Source organism: Agelaius phoeniceus, chromosome 6 (genome assembly GCF_051311805.1).
Source record: "Agelaius phoeniceus isolate bAgePho1 chromosome 6, bAgePho1.hap1, whole genome shotgun sequence".
NCBI classification, from domain to species: Eukaryota; Metazoa; Chordata; class Aves; order Passeriformes; family Icteridae; genus Agelaius; species Agelaius phoeniceus.
The window spans coordinates 38,994,576-39,020,003 of NC_135270.1; the positions used below are offsets into that span (position 1 = coordinate 38,994,576).

At 47.7% G+C, this 25,428-nt stretch overlaps 1 protein-coding gene across 1 annotated transcript; it reads right to left on the reverse strand.

The window, feature by feature from the left end:
- Nucleotides 1–10,704: 10,704 nt before the first annotated feature.
- Nucleotides 10,705–14,490, reverse strand: NFKBIA (NFKB inhibitor alpha). The gene is made up of 6 exons (XM_054634920.2): nt 14,073–14,490; nt 13,640–13,748; nt 12,924–13,134; nt 12,329–12,417; nt 11,944–12,204; nt 10,705–11,452 (listed from the first exon to the last, which is right to left on the reverse strand). The coding sequence occupies exons 1-6, from the start codon at nt 14,294–14,296 to the stop codon at nt 11,405–11,407; spliced, it is 942 nt and encodes a 313-aa protein (XP_054490895.1). The 5' UTR covers nt 14,297–14,490; the 3' UTR covers nt 10,705–11,404.
- Between the last annotated feature and the right edge of the window lie 10,938 nt (nt 14,491–25,428).

The following is a 25,428-nucleotide window of genomic DNA, read 5'->3' on the forward strand; positions in this document are numbered from 1 at the left end:
TTCTGTGCCACTCGTTACTAGAGGGTGCTTTGGAGGACAGGTTATGTTTTACTTTCTCTTTGTCCTCAGTGGTGTTAAGGAGCACCCTCCCATGCTGTAGCATAAATCACTATCTGTACCCCATTTTTCCCACTGGGGACTTAGAACATTCGTACTGTGAGTATTTTAAGTGGCTAATACCACATTCGGTCAGACTCACTGCTGTTATTGCAATTCCTAATTTAAATTACTGGCTGTTTGCTAGCAAAAACATTTCTTTCCCTCTCCCTCATTCCTTTGGTATTGATCAGCCTGTTCTGTCCTGGCTTCTCAAAGGGAGGTTTTCTCTGGAGACTTCTGCAGCCCCAGCTGGCAGATGCTGGAGGCATGCAGCTCTCACAGAGGCCCCTTCTGGGGACTTTCAAAACTGTGCCAGCAGCGTGTCTGGCATTCTACATGAGTTCTGTGAGGTGCTGTGCACAGACAGAGGGCACAGTAGGTTGCTAGTTAGCAAAGGGAGATGCTCTGGGTTTATTCAGAGCTAGTTCATTAGGTACATTATTACATTGAGCTCTGCAAGAAATGATTTACCTGTCAGCTGTAAGAGGGAGAGAGACACTGATGAAGCTGCTGCACCACATATGAGAAGAATCATCCTATGTGCAGCTTGATGCAGCTCATGCCACACACAGAGCTCAATTTCCTCTTGCTTCTACACTTCTTGTAAGGCAGCCAGGCATGTCGAGCTCTCACTTTCAAGGACAGATCTTCAGTACATATTTCAATCCTGTCTGAGCAGGAGTCAAAAAAATCAACTGGTGTTGATGGGATAAAGGCACTTTGCATCCAGGGGAACAGTCAGTCATTGCAGCAAAATTTAAGTCAATCACAAGTCACAGCCATACATTTCAGGGACCACAGGGATAAGCATGTTCCCCACTGAAGCTTTGATGCCTTGCAGATATTTGCATGTATCACCACTGCTTCTTTTTCTAACCTCTACTTCATAAAAAAAAAAAGAAAAGAAAAAAAAAAAGAAGAGTTAAAATGAAATTCCATGCAAAGCAGGTCCATCACTGCACCAGCTTGCACTTTCCTGTCTGAAGAGCTCTTGGAGGCTCAGTTCAGGGGAGGTAAGCTACTCTGTTCACTGGAGGTTCAAAGCACAGGGAGCCTCTCTGCTTTAACCCTTTAAAGAGGGATGTTTTGCAGGGCTTGCTCTCATTTTGTAGCTTACTTGCTTCTGAATGCCATGACTGTTTACATCCACTGTAGGTGCTTCGTGCCCTGAACTCTGGATTTCCACATTCCAGCGGCAGACTGATGAGGCTAAGTGGGACCATGCTCTGCACATTTCACTGATCTCACACATTTTGTCTTTGATTTCCTACCGTGGTTTACTGAGGCTGCTACTCAACAGCTAATGGAATAGGGCACTGGAGGGGACATATCCTGGCCAGACCACAGGCTTTGATGTCAGGAGCACTTGTATCCAGTGCCTGGTCCTGTGTAAAGACTCAGCTGCCACCAGGAGCAAGGAGCAACTGGGCCCAGCTGTAAACTCAGTGAAGCATGTGTCACAGCACTGCTCTTTAGGCTAAGCAGTGACTGAAATGTGCCCTGTCACTAGGGCATACTTGCTTCTCAGTTCACTCTGAAGAGGTCCCTTTGTGATGGCACAGCATCACACCTCCATCTCCACCTCTGGCTGGCACAGGTCAGACCCAGACTGGGTTAAGGGCTCTCTGTCTCCCAATGGGCAGGCAGGGGGGAAGGAGGGGACACCGAGAGGCAGGACCATCTGTGCCACTGCCAGCACCCTGCCCAGCAGCAGCAGCAGCCTCACTGACTCACCTGCACACCTCAGCTCAGGTGGAAGACCAGCCATGGCCTAAAGGGAGACTGCTCCCAAGTTGTTTTCTTGGTCCTGAGTCCTGTCCTCAGAGACAGGACTCAGAACCTCGGAGATGAAGATGATATTTCATGTGCCATTTAGCAAAATTATTAATCAGTCTACACAGACATGCCTTTATCCTTGCAAGGAACATGCAATTTCTCCTGACAGCGTTCAAGGGCCCAGCTGTGGGTTCAGTGAAACAGAATAGCTACAGAGAGAACATTTTTCTTACAGCCATATTGAGAAACCACCTGTGGTGGTGTTTCATGATGAAAGTGCTCACAGCACCAGGGACTTGCCTCCAGGAAGAGGACACACTGGGTTGTGTTTGCTTTGCTGCTGAATGAAAGCATCTGCGTGGGAAATACCTAACACTCCCTGGGTGATGTACCTTGGCATCACACTGTGGGCTGAATCAGTCTCCAGATATGGTCCAAGTCATGGGCAAAATATCCAGTGGCAGGACACTGGTTGGTGTCAGAATCAGCATCAGCTTCCCATCCAAAAGCTATACTTGACACAGATTGCAGCCCCAAAACCTTCAGCATGAAGGTGTCCTCAGGATCAATTTTGGAAATGTCACCTCCAAAGAGCTGGTTTTCTTCCTGGTGTATTTAGAGCAGCCAAAAGATGGAGTCAATGGTTAGAGGGAATAGGATGTGTGAGTGTGAAGGGGGCCAGGTGCTGTGAGGGTGAGAGAAAGCAGAGCCAAGCAGAGCTGATGGAAGGCTGCTAACTCTAAGGCTAGATGAAGACCTGCCCCTGTGCAAGCATGAGGAGTTTAACAGCTATTACATGGAGGATAATTGGATGCAAATTTGAGGGCTGCCTTTTCAGAGCTGGCATGTTAAGCCCCAGGATGGAGGTATGCCTAGTTCACATGACTCAGGAAAAGAGTGGGAGAGGAAGGAAATTCTAGTATGTCGCAATCACAAAAGCTTGGGAGAAAACATTTTTCAGGTGAGTGAGAAAACAAACATCTGAAGTTTCCAATGAGTAAGAAAAAAAAAGTGAAATAAATTCTTGTTTTCTGAATAAAGAAGTTATCTGTTTCACTTGGGAAGTTCTCAATATGGTTTTAGTCTTGCATAATTTTTTTAAAAAATCATTGTTTCTAACTGAAACAAAGCAGAGCAGAATATTTGACAGGAGGACAAGTGCCAGCAAAACCTCAACATGAGCAGAGCAGACTTCAGGCTGCTCAGGGAATTAGCAAGTAAAGTCCCCTGGGAAAATGTTTTTGCTGATGCCAGGGTCCATAAGTGCTGGTCACTTTTAAAGCATCACCTCCTGAAGGCACAGAAGCAGGAAACGTCAGAAGTTAAGGAGGCAGGGCAGAAGTCCAGCTTGGCTGAACAGGAATCTTCCCATGAAAAGAAGGCAAAACAGGAAGGTGTATGCCCAGTGGAAGCAAGGTCAGGTGACATGGGAAGGATGCAGAGACATTGCTTGCCACTGTAGGGAAAAAATTCATGCAGACAGAGCTCAGCTGGAGTTGAAGCCAGAACTGTGGGGAACAATAAAAAGAGTTTTTTCCAATATGTTAATGGCAAAAGGCAGCGTAGAAATAACATCATCCATTCCATGATGAATATGGTCACCTCACAAACAGGGACATGGACACAGCAGAATGTTTAATGCATTCTTTGCCTCTGTCTTCAAAACAGATGACAGATTAAAGGGGTCTCAGTGTCCTGAGATAAGGGACCATGGCTGTGAGAATGATCACCTCCCAGTCAACCCTGAAATTGTGTGGGATCTGCTGTTCTGGCTGGATCCCTACAAATCTCTGATGGCATTCACCCGAGAATCCTCAAAGAGCTGGCTGATGTCATCACAAAACTTCTCTCAATGATTATTGAGCAGCCTTGGGAATCTGGAAAGGTCCCAACTGACTGGAATCTGGTGAATGTTGTCCTGATTTTGGAGGGCAAGATGGAGGACCCTGTAAAAAACAGACCTGTCAGTCTCACTTCAGTGCCTGGCAAAGTTATGGAGATTATTCTGGGAGCCATTGGAAACCACCTGAATGACAATGCAGTCATTGGTCACAGCCAGCATGCCTTGGTGAGAGGAAAGTCCTGCTTGTCACAGCTGATTTCCTTTTATGACAAGGTAACCCACCCAGTTGATCAGAGGAAGCTAGTTGATGTAATTCTTTCAAATTTCAGTAAAGCTTTTGATACTCTCTCTCACAGGATCCTACTGGACAAAATGCCCAGCTCACAGCTGGATCAACACATCAAGGGATGGGCGAGCAACTGGCTCACAGGTCAGGCACAAAGGGTGGCAGAGAATGGGGTGACATCAGACTGGTGACCTGTCGCTAGGGGGGTTCCATAGGGCTCCATCCTCAGTCCTGTGCTCTTCAACACCTTCATAAATGACTTGGATGCAGGACTGGAAGGGATACAGAGCAGGTTTGCAGATGATACAAAACTGGGAGGGGCTGTTGAGCTCCCTTGAAGATAGGGAGGCCCCACAGAGAGACCTTGACAAATCAGAGGACTGGGCAATGACCAACTGAATGAAGTTCAACAAGGGAAAGTGCTGGATTCTGCACCTGGGCAAGCCTGGATGTGTGTACAGACTGGGGAATGAGAGGCTGGAGAGCAGTGCCATGGAAAGGGACCTGGAAAGGGCAAATTCAATATGGGCCAGCAGTGCCCTGGCAGCCAGGAGGGCCAGCCCTGCCCTGGGGTGCATCAGGCACAGCATCACCAGCCAGGCAAGGGAGGGGATTGTCCTGCTCTGCTCTGAGCTGGGGCAGCCTCACCTCCAGTGCTGGGGGCAGTTCTGGGTGCCACAATAAAAAAAAAAAAAGACATTAAAAACATGGTGGTTTCCCTTTTCTGCTTTGCATGGACTTCTCTGAAAAAGGAAACAGGATTATCAGTTCCTTACTTTGAGTCCCTCAGATACAGGGGTGTCTTGTGGAGGGAAGTGGGTGGTCAGATCACCTTGGCAGTCCAGCTGTGTGGAGAAGAGAAACTGGCTTTTTGTGTCATCACCCAGGGCAGGAAGGCAGACATCCAGGAGTCCTGGCCTTCTCTGGACCTCACCTCCCTTCCTCTGGGACAGAGTCAGAGGAGAGGATGCTGTGGGCAAACCTTCAGCATTTCTGCATGAAAAGTGTTACAGCTGGGTTGAGCTGTGAAGGGCAGGAGACCCCCTCAGCAGTGGGCCTTACCTGCTGTTCCTGGTGGGTCCCACCTGGGTTTTCCATCCTGGTGGCACTGCTGCCTTTTTGCCATTTCAGTTGCTGAACATGCCCTTGTTCTGTTTTATCCCCTGTTTGAAGCTGGCTGACTGCAGCTGAAGCCTGCCAGCTCCCACACAGCTAGAGGCCTGTTTCCCCCTCATTGTTTCAGCTTCCATGGGTTTGGGTGCTGCCCTCAGGAGGGTTATCAAGGCAGGAGGCCGGGCAGTTTGAGAGCCGGGCCCTGCCTCCGCGGGGTAGCCCAGCAGCTGCTTCAGCTGCCACTGCCAGGGGACAGGGCTGCACAGGCAGGAGCATTCAGAGGCCTGGGGTGGATCCACAGATAGAAGATGTTGGGTGGTCTAGAAATTTTTTTTTTTTTATCTCCAGCAGCCTCGTTCATAGACTGTTAGAGAGGAGGTGGAGATCAAGTGTGCTCAAGGGTGAGGGGAATTTGAATCCCCTGCCTTGGGAGTGTTTCCTTCAAGCTAAGCTCAGCAGAGCCTGGGGTAAGGAGCCTTCATGCAGCTTGGGGGAGGGCTTGTTTGTTTGTTTGTTTGTTTGCTAGGGCAAAACATCTCCGAGAAGGTGCTGCCAGGGGTCAGATCTAAGCTTTTGGAAGAAATCCTGAAACATCACCCACGATGTGTGCTGGAATGGAAGCCCATCCACTTAGGAAAAATGGAAAGAAAAGGGTTTTATTCACAGGCTGGGCAGCCTTTTCCTATACAGGGAGGAAAACCACCACACGGGTCCTCCCACGCTGCAGGAGCAAACAGCCCGGCCCGGCTCTCCTTTCCCACTGCTCCTCGGGAGGGGGGAGGCTGCCTCTCACTTGACCCCTGGGCACTCCCCGGTGAGAACAGAGCATTGCTGAGGCAGGGCAGCAGCACTCAGAGTCCTCTGCAGGGCCTTGGGAAACTCCCTCTCCTTCAAGCTACTGAAATCCAGGAATAATAATTAACCAAGCTAAGCGTTGCACCGTAATTGTAGCTGTGTGCCCTTCAAGGTGTGCATACATGTTAAAGATATTTGTGTTTTAAGGCTCTTTCTTGAACCATACATTTGCTCACATTGTGCTTTCAGCTGGAGAGATGAAAATCTTACCTTGAAAGATGCACAGGAAAATTAATCTGAACTAGCTAAAGCTGTGAATGGGGAAAAGAATTTAAATTGAAGGGGTGCAGGCTTTTTCCTTCAGAGCAAGGAAGCCCCTGGGGCTGGTGGAGGACAGGTAAGAGGCTGCACTCTGCTGCAGCTGGAGAGGCAATGGAGCCTGGTGCTGTGGTCCATGGCTGCTGTAACAGGGCAGAACTGCAGAAAGGAGTGAGCGGGGAAAATCCCAGCTCTCTTCTGACAGGACTGGAAAGTCCTGTTTGGAAAATTGGATGAGGAGGCAGTCCTGGGAAAATCTGAGCACTGGATCATGGCAAGGACAGACAGACCTCCAGGGTATTAGGGGGAGTTTCTGTTCTGATCTCTCTGGACTTAAACTTCTTGGATTATGACCCAATAAACATGCCAGCATTTAAAGGAAACCTTTTGTTCCTGTTAATGCTTCAGAGAAGGGACAAGGAGGGGAGAGATGCCAGAGCTGTGACAGACAGCTGCTGGAGAAGGGGAGAGGCTGTGCAGCAGCTGTCCAGGTTGGCATGAGGGGACAGGGCTTTCCTGTTCCCCATCCCTTGGGATACTGTGCAGTTCTCACTCCTGAGCAAAGCGCTGGTGCTGGGAGCACAGCAATGCTGGAAAAAGCCCTTCCTCCACCCCCCTGAAATGAGGCTAGCCATTTGTCCAGGGAGAGATTCTTCCCTGCCACCCCTGCACTCTGTTTTGCAATTCTTACTTCTAGGAACAACCAGATGCTTAATTATTTTCAAAGCTCAGCTTCCACAGAGAAACGATATGTGCCTGGCCCAGAGTCCACCATCCCTGAAGATTTCCCATTAAAACAAATCACAAATTATGTCCTCCTTTTTTTTTTTTTTTTTTTTTTTTTTTTTTTTTTTTTTGTGGTTTCACCTTTTCCTTTACTCACTTAACCATCTTGCTCATCCAAATCTGAACTGAAGCTGTGGGGCAAGGCCAGCAGCAGTGAGGCTGACACTCTTTGGGACAGGTTAAAAGTCCTGGTGGCCTCACTGCCTTCTGGTGCATCAAGTCCTTGCCAGGAAGGCAGGTAGATGTGTCCACCAGCTGCATGCAGGACACATTGTTGGTAAACACTGCTGGCCCTGCTTCAACCTGTAGTTCTCAGTCTGTAAAATGCTTAGCAGCCAATAGGGACCCCTTCCTAATATCAAAAAGGGCCGAAGGAGGGGAAGACAGTGAGGCTAAGGCCTCTTTCTGTTTGGGGAGCAGAGACACACACATCTGCATGCCAGCCAGCTCACACAGCCCAACCTGTGTGCAAGGAGTGTGCTGCACCAAAATGTGAGAGTGGCAGAGCAGGCAGCTGGAGGGGTGGTGAAAGGGGTCTGCTCATGATGCAGATGTCAGGCTGGTGTGCAGCCAGTGGGAGCACAAAGCCTCCCTGTGCATGTCTCTAGGTGCAAGGCTGCCTTTTGCCCTTGCCTTTTACGCTTTCCAAAGCTGCAGGGAATGGAAGAAAAGGGCTCTAAAGTACTGGGGGAAAAATCAGGCCTTGGGCTCTCCTGTCCAACATCGCCACCCTGACAGTCTGTACTTTATTTGTCACCACTGTAAGGCTCTTGAGAAGTCCAGGGCTGATGCTGAGAAAGCTGAAAGGCACTGAAGGAGGCATCTTGTTTGTTGTTTGAGTGAGAAAGGCCTACAGTGAGCAGGAATGCAAGGAGGAAGAGGAGGGTGTGGGAGGAAATGAGGAGTTTTGTTCTTTGTGGGGAATTTAAGGAAGTACATCCCTGTGGGATTATCAAAGAGATTTACAAGAATGGGCAGCAGGGAAAGGCTGGAAACAAAAATGTCATGCTGTGTAATGCAATGACAGGTGAATGAGCTGGTGTTGCAGGCAAAAAGGGTGGAGGGACCATGCGGAAAGGGAGGAAGGGAAAAAAGAACGGGCAGAGGCAGATATGAGTGCCAAAGGCAATAAAAGCAGAGGACACAGGCAGGGCACAGGCTGAGGACAGTGAGGAGGCTAATGGAGACAGGGCCAGTTAGGAAACCAAATCTGAACTGCACAGGACCTCGATCTGCACCGGCATGGATGGTCTTGAAGCTTGCAGAGCCACACAGGCCATGAGGCAAAAGTGCTGGACAGAATTTTGAGCCCTGGACCAGTGTGGGGAGGCACTGGCAGTAGATGCAAGAACAAGCTAGTGTGCTCTGCAAATAGCAGCCATGCTGTCTGAACAGGGAAAAGGAGATGCTGGAAGAATAAATGTATAAGGAGTTCCTGCTCTATATCCTACCAATGTGACCGTGCCATGCATCTGCCAGAATTCAAGAAGACGGCATTAAGGCAGCTCATCACTAAAACCACTCCCAGAAGGTCTTTCTAAAGGCATGGTGTGGAAAGGGCAGAGACAGGGTGGACATGCAGCAGTTAAAAGGCATATATTCAAAACTGGGGCTGGCAGGGGGATGTCCTGCAGTGGACAATCTTCCCATATCATCAAGTGAACAGGCAAAGCTTTCCAATGAGTAATTCTGCATTAGCAATGCACAAATACACAACATGTCCCAACCTATTTTGCTAACAAGCACATGTTCTCGCATTAATCTCTGTCCTACTTGCTTTACCCATGGTTCCTCTGCATATGTTGCATGGTTACTTTTGCATGACAGGTGGAGGCAAACAGTAGCAAAACCAGCATGTGGTATTTCAACAATGATTTGTTTAGCTGCAAAGCTTCCTCATACAGTAAAACATTTGCTTAATTTATTAAATCATTACAGAATTATTGTAAGATTATAGCAGCACCTTTCTGATATTCTTTGTCTAAAAATTGCAACGGGCAGCCGAGAATGTAGCACTGCCTCCGAAACTACTCGGCCAGCCTGGTACTACTGATAACTGCATTTTTCTCCATCCCTCTGGCCTTCAAATGAGAAGTATTTGCCTTCAGATGGTATCTTTTTAAATATTTGCATACCTGGTCCAGCCATGCACCCAAGGACTTTTAGACCATTGATAGCTGTAGCTGAATGCCTCTGCAGGACCTTGACAGCATTTCCAACTCCTGTTTTGCAAGGGGAAATGGAAATGCAGCAAGTGGAATACCACTGCATTTCCATTTCCAGCATGGAATAACTTGGGGTTCTTTGCTAGTAAAAAATCTGTAGCAGCAAGTGGGCAAACTCCCACAATCAACACTCCCAGCTCAGAGATAATGGTTGGTAAGAGTGCAGGGTGAGTTCCCAACAAGAAAAAAGTTTTGGCAGATTCTTATGCAGCCCCACATCTGGAAAATGCAGGCTTGCAGTGCAGATGCAGCCATGACTGGCACAAGGAAGTTTCAGTGCATATACCTGGGTTATGCTTGTGGAATGAGAGTGGAAGGGAAATAAAAATGACTCAGGATGACAATTTTATACAATCCTTACAATGGCCTTTGGCTCCCATGCAAATTAGGAAGCACACAGCCAGCTGTGGTCTTCTTCCTCATACCAGCAAACTCTCCTTAGAGCAGGTTGTGTGTCAGGAACCCTTTGTGAAGAGCAGGACAGAAAAAGGAATGAGTATCCCTGTGCAACCTGGGGCCATAGCATTCTCCAACAGCCTGAGCTGGGCCAGGTGCCAGCAGCACAGAATTCCCCTGGCCAGCTCTTGGCAGAGCTCCATTGTCCTGTGTAAGCAGCTTTGCTGCTCCCTGTTTCCATCCAGGGGTACAGCACAAACAGGGCACAGTCGCCTTTTACACAACTCATCCTTTACATGGACACACAACAGGCTGAAAGTCTGCTGCTGAAAGTAGTCCAGTACTGTGATGCACTGCCAGCAGGTAATGAGGTGGAGCAGAGGATTTGGGCAAAGTGATTCTGTCCGCCCGAATGCTGGAGAAAAGCTTGAGGAATAACTGAAGCAGTTAAAGCCACATCCTTCACTGCTATGAACTGTATGTCCTGCAGTGGGGATGGGGGGGGGGGGGGGCCTCACCTGAACTTCAGGGATGCAAGGCAGCAGCACACATTCCCAGGATGTGTTTCCTCTTCCCATGGAAATCCCCTTTGGAAATTCCAAAGGTGTCAGAGTTCAAAGTGAAGCTGGGCCAGGTGATAAACAAGAAGTGAACAGACACAGGGCTGTGCTGCAAACCTCCAGCTTCCCCTGGCAAGAGCTGCAAAGTATCTGAGCTGGAACAAAAGGGGCCATGAGGGCAGGTGCTGCCAAAAGCAGCCCAAAACCCCCTCTCTGGTGGGCTGGCAGCCTAGAGCTGGAAGAGAGGGGGAATCCCAGCCCCACGATCCGCCTGCTGCAGCGTGTGCAGGAAACAACACCTACGTCTGCTTCCAAAATTAGCTGCAGCAGAAGGGCTGAGAGCTGCAAGCTGCTTAGATGGCTTACCACTGCTGAGGTGAATCACCTAAAATCCCTGAGAATGTTACCCCAATGGGCTGCTAGGTGTTAAAATGTTTCTTAAAAAGCAAACCAGGTAGATTCCCACTATCGCAGGGAGGTGGGCAATGAACTGTTTTACAGACTACATACAGTAATCAGACTTTTTTTTAATAAATACATATCTCACATGTACCAAAATAATTATAAACAAAAAATGTACAGTATTTACACAATATACAGTTGCTAAAAAGTGTAGCAATTATGACACACACAGTGTGAAACACACTTTTCCAATGCCCACAGTTAACATTATTTCTACTTTGCCTAAGAGCCAAGATAGCACCAGTCCCTTGTTCTGACTCCTCTAACCTGGGAAGCCTCACTGAGAGCAGCTGAGGTCAGTCAGAAAGGACAGGGACTGCTACCAGCCCAGAACAAATGAATGTAGAGTCTTTGTAAAGCAGTGTTGGCATGAGTCCACCTTGCCATGAAAGGTCACTTGTTCCCTGTAGTACTTGAAGCCACAAGAAAGCTCCCTGTAACGAGCAGGTTGGATGTGTAGTCTGTTACCTTTGCACGGCAGAGAAGATTGGCTATGTGGCTCTTCATCAGGTGGTGTGAATAATCACAGATCTGTACTGATGTTACACATCCCACTCCTGTATTTAAACATGAGGGAGATCCTGGAACTGTCCTGTCACAATAACGTGCTCCTTCTCCTTACTGGGCAGTGTAGTATTTCCCTCCTCTTTTTTTTCTCCACATTGTGACTTTCTTTTTAGGTGAAGAAAGTCAGTCCTTTTTCTATACATATGTATACAGTCACTTCTTTTCAGAAAGCTCTGCTTTAAAATGCCAGCTGTCGTCCTCCAATAAGGCAGTCATCATATATAAGCTGCAAGAAAAAAAACCCCAAAATGCTGTTAATGCAGAAATCTTACTTAAAGTATCATATTCACTCTGGATAACAGCCAAATTCTACATACAAATTCTTCAGCAGTGTATAAAATTTCTACACCAAAATGGTTACATACACCATTTAATGCAGCACTTGGAATGTCAGAAAAACAAATCCTAGGGAGGAGAAAACCACCCACTAACTTGAATTTTCTCTCATGAGATTCTGTGTCAGCAACAGAACTGTGTTCAGAGAACCATGTCGTTTGAAGTTAACCTCCATTCCCTCATGTTATTTTTTACATTTTATTCTTACTCTGTTTATATGCTTGCCTCATCTGCCATTTTGCTGATTGCATAATCTTTGGTATACCTATCTGTTACACAGCAAGAGGTCACTGGGGCATGCTATCAGAGTGACACCAAAAAATACCCTGCACAGAACAGGATTTTCCCCTTTCTCTCATAAAAATGACAGCAGCTACTTACTTCATCCTCTGTGAACTCAGGCTCCGATTCACTGCTCTCTTCATCCTCACTTTCTGGCAACATCTGCAGGTCAGCTGTGGTCAGCTGCTTCAGCTGTTCCTGTATGCTTGAGTTGTCTCTTCCCCATGTGAGTTGATAGGGGGAATAGCCCTGATAGGTCACTTTGTTCACGTCTGCCCCATGTTTCACCAGAAGTGACACCAGTTCTGAATTCTGCAGATCGACTGCCAAATGTAGTGCTGTTCTGCCATTGCATGGCTCCTGTGTGAAAACAGCAAAAGGTTTGGCATGTCAGGAGAGGCAGAGCCACTGTCAGATCTGTTGATTCTAATCTACTGATTCTTAAGAGCCCTACTTGGGTAAATTGATGGTACACATTACATACCTGTGCGTTTACATCTGCTCCCAAGGACAACAGATACTCCACAATAGCCAGGTATCCCTGGATAGATGCTAAATGAAGACACGTATGTCCTGGAAGACATAAACAAAGGGAAAACTTGAGTAAGTCTAATTAAATGCCTCATCATTACTTAAAAGTCAAGATGATAGGCCAGGATGGTATCTAAATTTGCAATTCATTCATGGCAAAAGGGTGTTTTCCAGAAGAGCTTTCCAACTTCCAGTATAAATAAAAGGGCTGGATTTTGAAAAGATTTCTTGGAGGCTTTATTCCAGTGTTTGAGTGCAACTTATTACAAACAAAAAAAGGAGCACGGCAAAGGCACTCACTAAAAATGCAAAGTTCAAAGCCATGAGAGACTATAATCAACAGTGAGAAGGCCTACAAGACAGTGCATTTCAAAAAAGTCAGACACTGCTGTATGCTCTGGGCTCCTCAACTCTCAAATGCGACAAAATAATCCTTCTCCAGAGATCTTTGAGATCCACAGGAGACCGACCCTGCCCTGAGCCAGCCCACCAAAAGGAAGCGTTCAGGATGAGGAGTGAAGTGTTCAGGATGAGGAGTGTGTCCGTACCGTTGTAGTTGGCTGCCTGCAGGACAGCTAGGAGGTGCTGGGGCTGGCAGTACTGCGTGAGCACGCCGACGCTTGGGAGGGAGCCCTGCTGGCAGGCGATGTGCAGGGGGGTGTTTCCTCGGAAATCCCTGATTTCTAGGTCGCATCCAGCCTTCAGAAGATGCTCAGCAATTTCAGGCTGATCAGTTATCACTGCCAGGTGAAGAGGAGTCTGCAAGCACAAGAGCAAAAGCACTGTAAGTTACACCACAAACTTGGCACCAGCATCTAGGCAAGCAGACCTCTTGTTCACTTGGTGATTTCTGCCAACAAATAAAAGCATGAAAGCACACCCCATAAACTCAGCTCTTTATGCTTCCCAATGTTGTATAGCTGCCCATTCATCTGGAAGTGATGAACTTTGGGCTCTCTGGACAAACCAACCGCCAGCTGGTAATGAAGGGTATCATTAACATCTCCATAAAGAGGGATGCAACCCATGGCATCATATTTGAAAAATGTGGGTGTTAAATGCCACTCTCTCAGGGAAGAGGAAGCACTGTACCAACCCCGGCTGGAGCCAGCTGGGGACTTTCCTGAATGTAGGCTTTGATTCAATTGATTCCATCAATTAAAACAAAAAAAATTAAAGGGACTTTTTGGGGGGAATTCCCCAGAGGGAGTGTGTGGGTGTGGCAGGGGCTGATCCAGATTTGGGGCTATCGAGGTGAAAGTACCTGGCTGAGGTTGTTCTGGAAGTTCAGGAAAGCCCGGTCACCGGCTGCCTGCTGGATCACCTCTAGGCTCAGGGCTTTTTCCTCGTGAATAATGGCCAAGTGGAGAAAACTGCAGGGGGGGGAAAAGGAGTAATGAAGCAACACGCGTTAACCCCCCCGACGCCACGCTGAGCCCGGCGGGCCGGGCCGGGCCGGGTCACGCGCGGGTGTCGCAAGCCGGGGCTTTCGGCGCGGCCGGGGCTTTCCGCGGCCGCGGGAGCCGCCTCTCCCTGGCGCCGCTCCAGGGACTTTCCGCACCCCCTCCCTTCCCTCCCGGCGCGGCCCAGCGCGGCGCCGCCCCGCCGGCAAGCACATCCTGTCCCGGACTGGCCGTGCCGAGCTCCCCGCCGTGCCCGAGCCACCCACCCCTGCCCCGGCTCCGACCCCTACTTACGTGTCCCCGTCCTCCGTCAGCTGCTGTGCCCAGGCGGGCGGCTCGCGGGGCTGCAGCCGTATGTCCTCCAGCTCCTTCACCAGCTGCCGGTACTCCTCCTCCTTCATGGAGTCCAGGCCGCTGTCGTGGCGGTCATCGAGAGCGAAGACGCCCTGGCGCTCCTTCTTGGGGTGCTCGTAGTCGTCCATGGCGGGCGGCTCGGCGGCGCGGCGGGCGGCGATCATGGCGGCGGAGCTGCAGGCGCTGCGAGTGAGCGGCGGCGGCGGAGGCGCCTCGCATATACAGAGCGGCCGGGGGATTTCTGCGGGGGAGGAGCCGCGGAGGACGGGAATTTCCAGCCAGTCAAAGCCCGACCGACGCGTCCGGTCCTGCTCGGCGCCGCCGGCGCTGGCAGGGAGGGCGGAGCGGCTCGGGCCGCCCAGAAGGGGCGTCGGAGGGGAGGGAAGAGGCCGGGCCGAGAGGGAACTTGGCGTTTTTCCAGGGGGGAAGTACTCGCCTCTCCGGCGTCCCCGGCGGTACTTCCCTGCCGCGCCCCGCGGGGATTTCCCTGCCCTACCCTGCCCGGTCCTGGGGCTCCCGTGCCTCCTCCCCGGCGGGTCCCGCTGTGGGGCCCTGGAAGGCCGAGGAGCGCCTCAGTGCCGGGCACTGCTGGCCCTGAGTGCATCCCCCCGGCATTCCATCACTTTCGTAAGAGGGGCTGCGGGATCACAGAATAATTTAGGTTGGAAGGGTTCTATGAAAAAGGCTTTTTTCTATCTTGCAGCTGTTTCTGGCCTCATTGAGTGTCTGTGGTTTTTTTTTTTTTTCCTATTTTGTCATTTTCCCATGGGATGGCATTCCTTTGAACAAAAACTTAAGAGAAAATAAAGACTCATCTAGACCAACCCTCCCTGCCATGAGCAGGAACATCTTCAGCTGGATAAGACCCCCATCCAACCTGACCTTTAATTTTTCCAGGGATGGGCATCCACCACCTTTCTGGGAACCTCTGGATTGCCCAGAGAGTTCACCACCCTCATTGTAAAAAATCTTCCTTACATCTAATCTAAATTGACCTTCCTTGTGTTTTAACCCTTGCCCTTTGTCCTATGGCAGCAGGCTGGGCTACAAAGCCTGTCCCCATGTATTTTAATAGGCTGCCCTCAAGCTCTGCAAGGCTGCAGTATGGTCCCCCAGGAGTCTCCAGCCCGAGGGCCAGACTGTGAGCATGAACGCTTTTAGGAGCTCCATCAGCCAGTGCAGCACGGCTCCTCGTTCCTGCACAGTCTGCACAACGACAGAGCCCTGAGCATCCCTTTGAAGTCTGATGAGAGGGACCACCTTAGGAATCCTTAACCAGCGCTTATCTAACGATTAAGAACAGGCTTTTTAGCAAGCCCAGGGCAGCAAAGTCACAGTAAAATGTCAGGGAATCAAACACCACCAGAGCAATGCTGAGGCTGGATCAGTACACTGCATTTGCCCTGCTTGAGGAGTGTCACTTCTTGGAGACACCCAGGCAGGATTGCACATGATGGATGTTACGCTGCCTTGCCTGCAAGTGTGCTGGTGTTGCCTCAGCATTTAGAGGATTTTTCATCTCTGCTGTGTTAAGTTTTCACTCTGTAACAGAACAAATCTTTTAAAGAAGAAATTACATCTTCAGCCACTATTCTTACTTTCTCTGGCCATTCCTAGCGACTCTGCCTTTTTTTTTTAACTGCTGTCATGCCATCTGTGGGTACTAAAAACTGGATAAATGCAGGATCCCACATGGACAAAAGGCATTGTTTGTCTGCAGAGCTGAATTTTTTCCTGGTGAATTTTTGCTTCTGCTTCTCAGATGTAGGGGATTCCCATGAAGAATTTTTCTTCTCTTGCAACTATTGCTGGCCTCACTGAGTAACAGTGTCTGTACTTTTTTTCCTTTTGTCATTTTCCCATGGGATGGCATCCCTTTGAACAAGAACTTATGGGAAAATACAAAGATAAAAGGAAGAGCCAGAGGAGAGGAAGAACGCCTGGCTTTTTGTTAGCAAATGTTTTTAATTTTCAGCCCAGCTGTGCCATTCCTGGACTTTTTTTCAGTATTCATTACTTGGCCTGGGACAATCCAGTGGTGCTTTTGGGCAGGTTTAGAAAAAAGCCATAAAACTCTGTCTTTTTGAAGGTAAAGGTTATAAAAGTTCCGTGAGCTTTTTGAAACAGTTTCCCCTTTTTAATGTGAATTGGCAGGGGAAATTTAATTAACAAATGAATCTCCTCCTATCTGCAGCTCTTCAAAAAAAGGAAGATGGGAGTTGAAAAGCAAGCTCCTGCTCTGACTAGCAGGGGAATTGAGCCCAGCAAGGACCTTGCTTTCTGCAGTTGGGATTTTGCTAGAACCATGCAGACATTAAACTTGAAAACTCCTGTCCTAGCTGTGATGGCTGTAAACTGACTTCAGCAAAGGGAATTCTTTGCCTCCTTCTATGAGAGACCTCCAGCTGCCCTCACAGGTCATCACAGGACTATTTTTAGCAAGCATTTGCAAGCAGCCTCTTTTCAGAGGCACACGAGATGCTTTTATTTTGTGTGTTTTAACTTGGCAGTACTGCAGCCAGTGGTAGGTGGCAGAAAGGTGATGGAAAATGTTTTCTGGATGGAAAGTCATGCTGAGGCCAGCCCACTTCCTGCCCCAGGAGACGCTGCTGCTCTGCAGCCTGGCCCTAGGCATCATGAGGGGCCCACACATGGGCCACTAACCCTGGGTATTAGGGCATGAAAAGCATGGCTGGAGAAGGGATTTAGCCCTAAACCCATATATAAAGCAGCAGCTGCAGATGCAGGGGCTAGTGGAGCCCTCATTAACAATTAAGCAAATAAGGCTGCTGTCTTTGCTGTAACTCCTCACAGTTAGCACAGTGGTGCAATATTTGCCTGAAGGGATGACACAAAAGATGATAGCATAAAGCAAAGGTCTTGGACTGGTGAAGGTCATCGGTGCTGCTTTGTGCTGTTGAAGTACTGTCCTTATTTTTTTTAATGTATTTATTTATTTAATTATCACATTCAAGCAGTTTTTATATGCAATTTTAAATATGGTCCACAAGAGAAAAAGAATAGAAAGAAACAAACTCAGCTTTTTGGATACAGGGTGGAGCCTGTCACAACCCTAATTTCCTTGGCCTCTCAGCCAAGTGCTGCAGTTCTGGGAAGCTCAGACAGGCCCCCAGGGGATGGAGCAGCTGTACCTATCCAGGGATAGGGGCTGGCCCTGCTGAAACAGGAGCACGACTTCATCCACACTGCAGTCATCTGTGCCAACCTGAACCTTCTTTGTCTGCTTGTGTATTCTGGTTTAATACCTCTGCTATGTCTGCATTGATTTCACAGAAGTGTTTTCTGTGCTTGTCATTTTGAGAGGAGATTAACATTCTCTGCATTTCTAATTTGGGATTATGTTAGCAGTCTCTGCTGCCTGGTCCAGCAGGCACTTCAGGGCCAAAGGACTACCTAAAAGTTACTTTACCAATGTAAAAACTGTAACCATGGGAGGTGGTTTTGCACCTGATACCTAAGAGCTAGGTTTTGCAAAAGCCTCCTCCACTTTAGGCACCCTGAGCACTCAGTTGGCAAGGCTGTGGTGCTGTAGGGATGTGATGTTTGTTTTTATTCTGCCTTGCAGAAAGCAACTGGCAGGGCTCCTAGAAGCAGCCTCAAGTGTCTGAATGGTGAAAAGGATCAGTAGGATTTTAATCAGTTTTAAAAGTAGGTAAAGAATTCTTGTGCTGCTTCCTCCAGCAAACACATTAAATTATAATTTCCTGATTGCCACTCTAATCATGACAACTGTCTAGTGCTGTTGATTTACCAGAGTTGGTGCCACAACTTCATTCTTTTGTGACTGCTGCTGCAGATCCTCAGTAACTGTTTCCTCTCATTTAATTGTGAAGACCGTACCTGGCTCCTGGGAAATATATCAGTTAACAACATCCAGCAAGATCTTGGCCCAGGATGTTAAAGCCAAAAGCAAAACAAATCAGTGAAGTAGACCTGCTGTCTGTACATGTATGTGTACATGCAGATATCCCTTGGAATAGGACTCTGGTTTGTTGCTTCAAAAGTCTATGGACTTAGCTGCTGCAAGGGAAGCCAGGGGACATTTGACATTGTCATTTTGATAATATTTTGCAGTTAAAATCCACATATCTCAGCTTCCCATTTACAGCTGCTACAGAGATAAGAACCAGGCAGCTCCAAACAGTTAGTCCAGTGGTAAACAAGGAAAACGTATTTCCCTCCTGCTTTCTAATAATAATATAAGTAACTAATTTGAAAGCTTAAAAAAACCAGCCAAAGATAAGAGAAAGGAAAGTTATGCAAAGTCCATTTTTGTCAGCCAGGATGAAGGCCAAAGATAGTCACATGTGCCATGTGGCCTGTATTCCTACCTCCTCAAACCTTTTCATCAGAGGTTATTTTGGGTTGGTCATATACTCCAAAGAGCAGAACGGTGGATGCAGTAGCAAGCATTTCTGCACCTTATTTAAGCTACTATCATATCCAAGCAAATAGTCTGCAGGGTAATTTTTGGCACATAAAGCCAAGCTCCAAATTAGGGCATTTAAAGTCCTACCCATGTGCCACGGACACAAAAATATAATTAGCTGCAATGTCCTGACCAGAGTCTAATGGATCTAGAGCTCTGGTTGGCTACACTAGTCTGCTTTTATTTTTTGACTGCAGCTTATTTTTGGCAAGTCTTAAACTGATGCATTGCATCCCTGGGAAGGTCTGTGTTTCTCTGCATGAACTGTGGGCTGTTTATCAATTGGTTGCATTTCTGGGGATCCTTAGGGATGAGATGTACTATATAAATTTAAACTGCTTTTATTGTTATGCCTTAAGGGTAAATATAAGTCAAGTAATTTGAAATTTGCTACCACTTGGAAGACAAGTTTTCTCTGGTGTCATTCCCATTTTTCATGTGGAAGCTTTGTTAAAGCATGTTGCTCAAAAAGCTTTAAGCTGATGCTCACTGCCTGATGCAGCAAAGCCTGCTGCCACACTTGTTTCATGTAGGAAAAAAGAATCTTGGGGAGGGAGAAGGCAGGTCTCTTGAGCTTGTTTTACTACTTTCCCTCCAGCAATAACGTTGTTCCCCACCAGTACAGCCCCTGTGTGATTGCAGACAGAGTGGAAGCACCTAATGGGGAAAATATGAACTGGGAGCATGCTAATAATTAAAAAGGGACTTTCCCCCTGCAGACAGCTGTGACATTTGGTAATGTTGCAGTCTCTAGTTCTTCCCAGCAAGTGGGGGTATTGCAAAGGTGGAGAGGGTGAACCAGTGAGACCATGCAGAAAACTGAGCTGGTGAGCATTTGGGAGAGATAGCTAAACCTGGCAGAGTGGACAGGGATGTGCAAAAGCAGGGAGCTACTTTTCTTTCTGTTTGGATTACAGAGAAAGTCAAAACTGGATCTGGATATAAATTTCTCTGTGGTACTAGATGATATTTTGAGCAAACTAGGGACCTTCACTGAGTGACTCTGGGGCTGTCAGAGCCTGGCTGCCAGTGGGCAGTGAGAGATGTGTGTTTCAGCACACAGCTTCCTCTGAACCTCTAATGCTCCCATGCAACCTCTGTGCCTAGTGTTGGTGGGTGCAAATAATCCTGGATAAACAGAAAAAGCCAGCACACGGCTCCTGTGTGCACAGTGGGAGCCCAGTGCAGCGGACAGGCACACAGCAAACCTCAATTAGAAGCTCAGCTGCATTTGGGCCCAGGGATTTCCCTGGGGACGGATGTGGCAAACACAGGGGCTAATGAGCTGAGTGCTGTAGCTGTGTGTCTGAGCGAGCAGAGGAGCTGCCAGGAGAGGAAGCAGGAAATACTAGACAATACTAACGGCATAGCCCTGAGAGGAAAAACCCACAAGAACAGAAGATGAACTTTGGGCTGTGTTCTTCCTGAAAAAGCCCAGGGATTGCCAGCCAAGGGACGGTCGAGGTCAGCTCCTCCTGTGCACACCCTCTTCGGAGGAAGGCAAGCTCTTTGCTCTCTGCTCCTTCTGGTGAAAGTCCTCTGGAGTCACAAAGCCCAGCAGACTGCATGGCTCCGGGTGTGGTAACCCCAATCTGCCATCCACAATTTGCCTGAGGCTGGCAAGGGGTGTTGGCAGCAGCTGCTGCTAAAATAGCTCTTAAGGGTCTTGGCTTTTAGATCCTCAGTGGAAAACTTTCATCTGGGCGTTCTGGTGCTCTGCTCAGAAAGTTCCCAAGTTTTAACTTGAGTTTTTTCTGGCATAGCTGTGAGCTCTGCTCAGAGCTGGATCATTGGCTGTGTCAGCAGGGAGCATGCAGCATTGTCCCAGGGCTGGATGTGCTTCTGCTGCCACGTCCTGGTCCAGCCCATCCTTCTTCTAGGTGAACCAATGGCTGTTGATGGAAGTGGGGCTGCAGAACCTGGGGTATCACATTTATTCTTTGCAGGACAGCAAGCTGGGAGAAAATCTCCAAGGGACAGCAAAGAGCTAGACTGCATTTAGAGGAGTGTTAGGTGAATTCTGATTTACACACAGAGAGGCTAAAGGCAGGCTGAGAGAGGTTAAATACATCCCATGTTCTGCATGCTCTGAGTATTGCCTGCAATCCCAGGACACAGGTTATGATAAAATCCTCTTTTTCTCACACATCTCTTGTTCTCTCTTATTTTCATGCAGCCAACTGTGCACTCTGAGCATGACCTCTCCCAGGTGATGGCTGGCAGTAAGTTCGGGGCCACCACCACAAGTGGGAGCTAGGAAATGAGCAGTGCCATCCTGTGGTGCGGCTCCAGCTCTGCTGCCCTGCCGGTGGTCGGAAGGTGGTTCTTCCTGAGAGGTACCCGAGCTGCATGTAAAAAATGGGAATTGGAAATAATGCTGCATCTTACAGAGTGGGCTGGGATCAGTGATTCATTATTGAGCTGTACTGGGAAGGAAGAGGGAGCAGACGGAGATGGCAATGGAGATTTTCTAGCCTCTGAGGAGTTTAAATTCATCTCTCTCCAAGGCTACATCCATTTAGTGTGCACCTTTTAGGGCTTTGATTTCTTTGGATTTCATGGAAGTTAGTACATAACTTATGGTTGTAGTGTTTCCCAGACAGAAATATCTCTCCAGGATCAGCCCCTGCCTTTCTTGGATAGATAGTTCATGCAGAGCAGTAAATTCAGTTCTCCTGTGAACTCCCCATCCTGTGCACATGCTGTGGTGACATCTGGAGGGGCTGCCCATGGCATAGCCCTGAGGGCACATGTTGCTGGCCATCCCTACATGTTCAGGAATCCTGTACAAATGGTGGAAACTAGTCCTTGAGTTCTTCCCAGACCAAATTTCTGAGCAGGCAAAAATATAACTTGCTTGGGAAAACACTGACCTCTGGTAACAGGCTCAGGGTCACGGGTTTGGTTTTATGTTTAAGTCAGGAAGATTCGTGGAGACTCTGAAATACAGTTGTGGGAAAGCCAGCAGGGGAAGTGAGGTGGGAGGGAGTGATTTTCCCCAGAGCATTAAAGAAAATCTATATCAACCCCTCTTTGAAACAACTGTTTGACTGTCACACTATTTAATTCTTCTGCCTGCATTCACAGACACAAATCTTTTTTGTCTGCATCCTCTGCCTCCCAAAGCCCAGCATCCCACTGTGGTCCTTGCAGCAATCTCCTGTATCCTCCCCAGCTGGCAGCTCTTTGGCCCTGCAGACCTGGGAGACAGAAGCCATCATAGTCAAAGAGTCCTTGTGTGCCAGGAACTCTTGCTGCTGTAGCAGTGGTCTGCCCATTTGGGCTTTTCCAGAGAGCTCCAGGTGGGAAAAGTTTCCCATCAGCTCTGCTCTCTCTCCATTGTCATGGTGCTGGGCAGGCAGAACCTTACCTGTGACCTTGTGAATGTGGTGAAGGACACCTGTGGTCAAGCCCAGAGCCTGAGCACCGCAGGAGCCCCCCCATGAGGGCAGGCAGGGCTGCAGGGCAGGGCTGCAGGGCAGGGCTCAGCCTGGCTTTGGGGGAGTGGGGGGAGCCTCTCTGTGCAGGAGGGCAGCATCAGCAGGGTCTCAGCTCATGGGGCAGGGGTGGGTGTGCTTGAGAGGGTGGAGAAGCAGAGTTTGGAATGAACCCATTTCAGCTTAGTTTAGCTCAGGCTTTTAAAATCCTGTTGGGGTGAGCTGCTGTGAGAAATCACACCACATATGATCAAGCATGCATTGGCAGAGGCAGGAACATTTCCCAAATGGTTTCTTCCCTAAGGACCATCCAGAGGCACCAAAATGCATTGTCTTACAGGAAGGATGAGCCCCTGGGAGGTGGATTGGGCAGATAAAAGCCTTCTCCTTGGGAGCCCAGCTGCACATTAGTTTCAGCTGCATCATCAAAGTGAGTCATTCAATAAAAACAATTAGCTGAGGAAATATCACTAAACAGTAATAATTATCCAAATGTCCTAGCATTGACCATTTAGATGACTAAATCAACACAATCAATTGTGTTAATGAATGCTAATTCAAAGCTAATAACATTCTGGTTTATTTGATTATGTATAAAGAATTCACCTGCCGTGTTTGGACAGGATGAGGTGGCAGACTAGCCAGATTCTTGGTCACCTGCCTGTCCTGTGGATTCTGTGGATGGGTGATCCCTGACCTGCCAGCAGGACATAGCAGTGTCCCCTACATAGCCTGTGGAGCAGTAGAAGAGTGCTTAGATGATGTCTTGGTACCTTTTCCTCTGGGCAGGCAGCTTTTGTGGACTTCAGAGAGACTTATGCCCACACAGAAATGTGGTGAAGCCTCTCAGGAGAGGCTAGATTCTCCTTTCTGCCTCCTTGCCTGAAGGGTCTCACAGGACTCTGAATCTCCTAACTGGATGACTGGATAAAGTCACATGAACACCAGGTATCCATGTGCTCTGTCTGGGAGTAAAGGGGTATGGAGGGAACTCATGCTTAAAACTGACCATTACAGTTTCAGTCAAGAACAAGTCACACTTGTAATTCATGTTGGAAACTGACCCTCTGGCTCGGGTTTTTACTCTCTCCTCCTGTTCCAGTCACTGGTACCTAGGCTCTGGAGACACAGGTGTTCCCTGAAATGCTTTATGCTCTGCATGGACTGTGATCATCATTCATTTTTTTATGCATGGATGTTGATTTGTTGTATCTAGGCATTGGTATGATCCTTGCCACCTCAATAGCTAGAAATTATGGATGTTACAGTTCCAATGGGATTCAGTTTGATGCTGGAATTATCCTCACACTTCCCTTAAAGGTGCAGTGAGCTTCTTCATCCCCACTGCCAGCACACCAACCCTTCTTAGTCCATACTTTTAAGTTCTTGGAAGAGGTTAATTCTTAAGAAAAGGTTGTTCTTTATCAGTTTTTCAAGAAAGAAATCAGCAAAGATACCAAGAAGGAAGCCTGCCTTGAAAACTGATGCCTGCCATACTTTTTCCACATGTCTGTAGAAATTATGTTTAGCTCTCCTCATGCGCTGCTAACACAGGAAGGAGTGGATGTGTCTGGCACAGGGACCAGTGACACACTTTTGCAACATGGTGTGCCAGGGGTGGCTAAAACCCAGCACTCTGAGGTGAGCACTGGTCAGGCTGCCCTCATGCTGCTCACACTGATGCTCTATCCACTGAACCACATTTTTACCTCAGGTGAAAAACAGTGCAGGCATCAACAAGGTGAATTTCTCCTGCTGCCTGCAATCCGTTCTTGCTATGGCATTGAAGAGTTTTCCAAGTGGGGCTAACATGCAGGTGAGTCACTACAATGTGCTGCAGCAGGCCTGGCTCTGTCCCTCCTGCACTCACCATCCACAGCTCCAGCAGAGGGAACAGGAGCTGGAGCCACAGCAGGGAGCTGGGAGCCTTTGCCATCAGCTGAGGGAGCCTGGCCATGCTGTTGGTAGGAGCAGCCCTTGTACCACAAGGACTGGGCTTCTTTGCTTGCCTGCTAGTATTAACATTCATTTGCTCTCTGAAACAGACTTGGGTTTTTTTTTGGTTTTTTTTTTTTTTAGGCCATTCTGTGTAACATAATCATATTGGAGCAGAATTCTTCTGCCTAATCAAATGAAAGTTCATGTAGTTAGTTTGTCCTTAGCATTTACTAATGAATGTGATTGTGAGGATTTAGTTTCTCACATGGTTAATAGGAAGGCATTTAGATAATTATAGCTGTCTAGTGTCTTTCCACTGCTAATCGCTTTTACTGCCTGGTTCATTTCCAGACCAGCAAGTGAAACTCTGGCACACAATTGTGCAGGGAAACTGTCCCTGTGGTTATATATTGCTGTATTCCTGATGTGATGGTTTGTAGGTGTGAAGTCAATTCCCAGCTCCAACCTAAATTTCATATGAACTTCTAAAAATCACAGCCTTGCTTTCCTACTTGTCTGCACCATGCTGGGTCACGCAGTCCAGCACTCCCTCCCTGACCCTGGCCAGCTGAAGACACTTAGAGAAGAAAAATTTAAGCAGACAAATATGTAATGGCCCCACTCCTGGGCTGTGCATCCAGCTTCCAGAGCTCTAGGAGCTTTCCCATGCACCTTTGTTTAGAAGCTGCAGTGAATTTCCCTAATCCCTTGCTGGACTTTGCCACATCTTTGATCTCCATGACATCCTGTGACAATGATGCTGAACAGAAAACTGCACCAAAAATCTCCAGTGTTTGTTTTAAAGCTACTAGGTGGTATTTCAATTGAGAAAAATCAATACTTCTGTTCAGAGAAACAGGGAATGAGATTTTGTTCTTTACCTTTTTTAGGGCACCTGTGATGTGACTGAGCTGTCACCCCTCTCTGCTGTCTCCAAGCTTCAGCTAGTTCTGCTTCTATCTTGGTTATTTTTTCACAAATGAGAACATTTCCATACCTGGTTACCTTTTACAGAATGCATTTTTTTTTCTATCTTTGTAATATAGAATGTAAACTATAGTTAAGAAGGATGTATAGAAAGGTAAAGAGATGTTTTCTGTTTTTTTCTCTTTTTAGTCCTATTAATTCTGTTAATTCTGAGTGCTTTTGCCCAAATGGAGCCCTGATTTCAAGTATCCATCATGGCTCTGAAATTCATTTCCTAGGAAAACCAGTTCATTTAAAGTCTGTGGCACACATAGATTTTCCCCCTCAGGTACTGTATAGTGCATATGTTCATGTGGAATTTAATGCAAAATCTAACTTTATTGCTGTGCATTATGAAATCACATTATGAAAGATTTCTGTACTTTTTAGCTACAGTTTAATATTTTTTGAAAAATTGTTCATCAACTGCAGCCTTTGCTACTTTGCCCTTCACTTTCTTTCCTTAGATCATGTGGTATAAAAGACTTGGCATTATTTTCTTTTA

Coding starts and splice junctions, on each gene's coding strand:
- NFKBIA (XM_054634920.2), bottom strand. CDS start 14,296: ATGATCGCCGCCCGCCGCGCCGCCGAGCCGCCCGCCATGGACGACTAC. Junction 13,135..13,639: donor TCCAGAACAACCTCAGCCAG/GTACTTTCACCT, acceptor TTGTGCTTGCAG/ACTCCTCTTCACCTGGCAGT. Junction 11,453..11,943: donor CTGAGTTCACAGAGGATGAA/GTAAGTAGCTGC, acceptor TTTTTCTTGCAG/CTTATATATGATGACTGCCT.